Source organism: Cucurbita pepo, chromosome LG07 (genome assembly GCF_002806865.2).
Source record: "Cucurbita pepo subsp. pepo cultivar mu-cu-16 chromosome LG07, ASM280686v2, whole genome shotgun sequence".
NCBI lineage: Eukaryota > Viridiplantae > Streptophyta > Magnoliopsida > Cucurbitales > Cucurbitaceae > Cucurbita > Cucurbita pepo.
The window spans coordinates 5,760,928-5,766,386 of NC_036644.1; the positions used below are offsets into that span (position 1 = coordinate 5,760,928).

At 34.8% G+C, this 5,459-nt stretch overlaps 1 protein-coding gene across 1 annotated transcript; it reads right to left on the reverse strand.

Moving 5' to 3' along the window:
* Positions 1 to 238: 238 nt before the first annotated feature.
* Positions 239 to 5,225, reverse strand: LOC111798059 (cytochrome c oxidase subunit 6b-2). Its single transcript, XM_023681013.1, has 4 exons — positions 5,120 to 5,225; positions 3,564 to 3,652; positions 3,361 to 3,442; positions 239 to 516 (listed from the first exon to the last, which is right to left on the reverse strand). Exons 1-4 carry the CDS (start codon positions 5,126 to 5,128, stop codon positions 463 to 465), a joined length of 234 nt encoding a protein of 77 aa, XP_023536781.1. The 5' UTR covers positions 5,129 to 5,225; the 3' UTR covers positions 239 to 462.
* Between the last annotated feature and the right edge of the window lie 234 nt (positions 5,226 to 5,459).

The following is a 5,459-nucleotide window of genomic DNA, read 5'->3' on the forward strand; positions in this document are numbered from 1 at the left end:
TTGGTCAACTAAGTGATGCTGCCACAATAAGATATGCAATGAATCAACATCTTTTGGGCCTTCATTTGTCGCCCCATCTAACCAAACTCTGTCCAGTTTAGAGCCAATTCATGGTTGCTTTCATCTGTTCTCGACTAAAATCACAAGAACCATTTTCAGAAACCAACAATAAAATGGTGCAGAGTTAGATGCGATGAAGACCTAATTACACAGAAGAATGAAAACAATTCACTCGGAATGGAAGTCAAATGATGAGAACAATGCATTGGATCAATTCACCCTTGTCCACAATCAACAATTGAGAGTTATAACTACTCAAGAAGACTTGAAAGAAAAATGCTATCCTTTATTATTTTTTGAGATGCGAGGAAAAATTATGGAACTCGGAAAGTTTCTTCATACAACTTTGGAACAAACATAAATTCACAATCTGTGCTTTCCAGGTTGATGAACGGAATTCCTTCAAAGAGGGCCGGGGAATGTGCCGTTCTCTCTTTGCTCGTTCCATTTTTCGACCTGCAGAAAAGATGCGGTTATTCACATGCATGTAATGAGTGGAAGAAACTCGTTTATTAGGTTTCATCCCATTTGAGCAGGACTTCCCAATTAAGCATACCAATAAGCTGTTCATAATCAATTTTTGTACTTTTCTGAATTGATTTATACAATTTATAGTAGAAGCAAGGTAATAAAATGCTAAAACGAGAAGGATTTATTGTATAAACAACAACTATAATAATTATAATAGTAATAATAGTAACTGTATTTGTATGATCTAAAAGAAATACAGATGATATTCCCATTTCTTATGGAGTAACCATGGCTGATAGACACTCCATAAGTCATAGAATTATGGTGCACATATGCATGAGCATGGTGTCAAGGTCATGCTCGTCCAAGGACTGTTGCCCATGGCTGCATACCATGTCATGCCAAACCCTTTTAACTTATTTTATGTTGTATTGCCTTACAATTATATTTTTTTGGTTGTATGAACATTCGGCGAAATCATGTCTAGGCCAGCTAGACCTAAATCGCCCTATTGGGGGTGTGACTAGTTGTCTAACTCCTCCCCTAATTTTGTATGACCATTCGGCGAAATCATGTCTAGACCAGCTAGACCCTGAATCGCCCTATCGGGGGTGTGACTAGTTGTCTAACTCCTCTCCTGATTTTGTATGACCATTTGGCAAAATCACGTCTAGGTCTGTCACACCTAAATCGCCTCAAAATGTACTATAGGGGGGATGCAACTAGTTGTCAAATTCTCCCTACCCGAAAAAGTTATATGCTACTTATGTTGTTGTATGCCATATAACATTGCTTTCAATTTCTCTCAATTTTGCTTTCAATTTCTCTCAATTTTGCTTTCAAACTCTCTTTCAAAATCTCCCCGCCCCCGTTTTCTAAAACATTCTTCTCAAATCAAGGTGAGAGGCTTGAGAATATGTTGTCTGGCCATAGGCAACGCGAATATAGGTTGGTTTGACTCATTTGCTGCTGAGAAGTAAGTGCCGCACAATCGACTGCCAAGAAAAGTGCGATTGTGAAACGTGACACCTATAACAAAAAGTATAACCCCATCTACAAAAGTTTGGATGGTTCCTAAATATCTAATCTGTCCCTNTTTTTTTTTTTTTTTTTTTTTTTTTTTTTTTTTTTTTTTTTTTTTTTTTTTTATGGTTGTCCCTAGACTACTAAAATTTCAAGTTTAATCTTTCAACTTCCACTAAAATTTATATATGTTAGTGCCTAAACCGATAGAAACCTAAGAACTGAAATGATATTGAAAGACAAAAGATAAAAGAACTACAATTAACTCCCAAATAATTCAAGATATTTGGACCATCCCCTCTTTGAGCTCACCCACTCAAGCCCGAACCAACTAAACTATTGCCCATCTCCATCTCCTCTCACTCCCTATATTTATAACCAGGTTCGATGCTGATGCCTAATACACTCTTAATACCCTACTAATATTTCTAACTTCTACCCTAATCACATTTCTATCAACCACCAATGTTCCTTTCACTCTCAAACTGTTTTTAAGAAATTACAGTTCATCCAAGCAAAAGATTTCCACATAAATTCCCATTTTTCCACGTCTTGCCAATCATGACATTTCATTATGTTTTCCTTGGGTATTTATCTCTTTCTGTAACCACAACATGGATATGTCCTTCATAATTTCTACATAAACTTTACGGCTCATCAGACACTCAGCAATATGATAGCTCTAGGACTTCAGCAGTATGATATAGTCGTCCAACCATTCCAAGATTGTAACAGCCCAAGCCCACCGCTAGCAGATATTGCCCTCTTGGACTTTACCTTTCGGGTTTCCCCCAAGGTTTTTAAAACGTCTGTTAGAGGTTTCCACACCCTCATAAAGAATGCTCCGTTCTCCTCCCCAACTGATGTGGGATCTTAAAATCCACCCCATTTGGGACCTAGTGTCCTCGTTGACACTCGTTTATCTCTCCAATCAATGTGGGATCTCACAAAGATTTTCAACTCGCTCGGCAGAAAATCAAATTTATTTCTTCCCACTTCCTCTGGGCAAAACTTCCTTTAAAGTCCAACTTGAAATCCAATCTGAATTTCTAACTTTAAATCCTACAAGCATACACTGTAGATGTAAACATTTTCCTATATTGATTATACTGATCAACCATCTAGAACCTATGTTACATAAGAAACTACACGTGAGTGCAGAAGAGGAAACGTCACCTAGAGAGAGCTCCATTTTCCTTTTCACAAGGGAGCTTCTTAGGAATGCTCTTGTTCATAAAGGTTTAAAATAATATTTTGTTAGTCCCTGCATTTAATATTCTCCCAATTTCAAGACTAATAGTTAAGACCCAAGACTCATTAATAGTTAATAAAGTTTATGCCTCATACGTGAGGAAAATTATCAATCCTAACTTCGGAATTGGTTAATAATATAACATTTCAAACATTATTAAAAGAATATGAGAGATCTAGAGCTCAAAGATAAATCATAAATGTACTGTAGATTATAGAATTAAAAATCATATGCATGTAAAAGATAAACGAATTTCAAAGCGAAAATAACTTCAGTGGCTGATTATATTATAAACATTTAATCTGATGCCACAGGACGCAAAGAAATCAAAAGAAGACTTCCCCTGGATCAGAGAATATTTTCTGATTGGAACATAGAATCTAATCTAAGAGCGTAACAAACTTGAGCAATGCTAATATTGAAAAAAAAGGAAAAAAATGAGTTCTTATGGCCATGCACATAAATGTTAGCAGAACATCATCAATTTGAAAAGGAAAAATAGGATCAAACAATTATAATTACTTTAAGAACACCAAGTGCAACAAAGAACTCACCCATTCACCAGGGCAAAGGGCACGATAATACTTTGCAAATCTCTCACATTCACCAGATTCCTCACCCTTTGCTGTCAGGCACCTGTAGAAAGTTTTGCACATTTAAGGGGAAAACTAACGATCAGAACAGAGAAGACTATAGAGTTGTACACCCTTTCATTTTTCCATTTTAACTCTCATCCCGAGTTGTAAGAAAAATGCACCTGTGGAACTCAATGTAACGAGTGAAACAGTGCCTGGTTTGATTTGTAGTAGGGAATCGGAAGTCAGCAGGTGCTGTTTTCAGCTCAATCTGGGATGACAAACAAGAAGACATGGAACTAATAAAAATATAGAATAGACATTGAAGAGCATCATCTTCTTGAAGGATTACCGCTTGCCTTATAAATACTCAATAGATCTGTTTGCCAGTAAGACAAAAAGATACACATCATTAAAGTTTCATCCAATCAGATATGAGTAGTTTGTAATCATTTTCCTTGATAAAATCTTTCCAACATTGCAACATTTTACTAATTATCTTGTGTCCTACACCTCAACTCTGGCATACAACAAGATGCAAACTGACATCCCTAGGTTACAATCTTCAATTATTGACAACAGCAAGAAATATTATCTACAATATGTTCCCAATGTCAATTTTTTTCTTACTATAAACATTTATTTCATGCATAAAATTGTGCTAAATTGACACAGTTTGATGTGATTCTGATCTTTCATCTCTTATTGCTTATTGGGATTTCTGTTTACTATCCTTCTCAGATGTGAATGGAGATGATGTTTCATCCTTCCCATGTCTTATCTTCTACTATTCTAATAAAAAGATATTTATGAAAGCATCAATTCTATATGCCATAGTGTGAAGTTTACTTAGGAAAGAGTCAAAGAATTTGTATTTGACACGATATACAGTGTTGAATCTCCTCTTCTCAGATATATATATATATATATTTTTCACAATATGTCAATAATCTTCAATCAAAAACATTTTAGTAGAATCCTTATTTTCTCGGAATATGTCAGTATTCATGATGTGAATCTTAATTTTGGTAATGATGGGAAAATTCAAAAAAGGGGATTCTAGTCTCTTCGTTTGTAAACAAAAAAAATTCCTTCTCAAACTTCAATTCACTACTTTATCAGCGACATCAACAGAAAAAACATTCCTCGCCTCTGTTTTCCTGTTGTTTCATTCATTTCATAACCAATGTTTGTCATTCAAATTAAAATAGCCATTATTTTCTTTACATTTTTGCAGCTTCCAGCATCTTATTATGCCCAAAATTAACCTAAAGGTAACAGATCGAAGGTTAAGACTCCGGTCAACACATCCAACAAGCGTTGAAGAATTCCATGGCTCGTCGCACGCGGAACACAATCCCTCATCTAAAGTCTAAAGAAATTTCAATCCTACAACTACGTTGGAAATTATGAACGGTGAAGCTGGTTTGAAGAATGCATTGAAAAAGGAATAAAGCAGAAACACTATTCCTCTAAACTAAATCCAGATCATGCGTACAATCCAAACCGAAAAAATAGATAAACAAAAAAAAACAAAAAAAAAAAACAGAGAACAAAACAAGCATTACAGAAACATACTCCGTATACAGAAAACGATTATTGCACCCAAATCGAGGCCGTTAATGATTGGAAAAAGGAAATGATAAATACAGAATATGAAATGAAAAAAGAAAAAATTGATTCACTGCCATAGATTTTTCTTGAAACTAAAAACATAAGAAGGCGAAACGAAGCTTACCTCGGCCATGACTGATCAGATTCAAGCTCCAAGAAATGGAGATCAAACGGAAGACTCTGTAATAACGTGGACGAAGACGCAGTTAAAGTTGAACCAATAAGAAATCATATAAGAACTCGTAGAAGGGCCAAATCTATATGGGCCTTTGTTGGGCCATCAAATTCAGCCCATTAATTTACTATTATTAAATGCTAAATTAATAAAAAAAATATTTAGTTTTTTTTTTTTTTAAATATCTCTAAATTTTTAAAAAGTTAAAAAAAATGTAACCGGATGGAAATATTAATATTTTGTTTTAAAAATATTCTTAAACAAGTTTCATTGATACTTTAAAATAAAT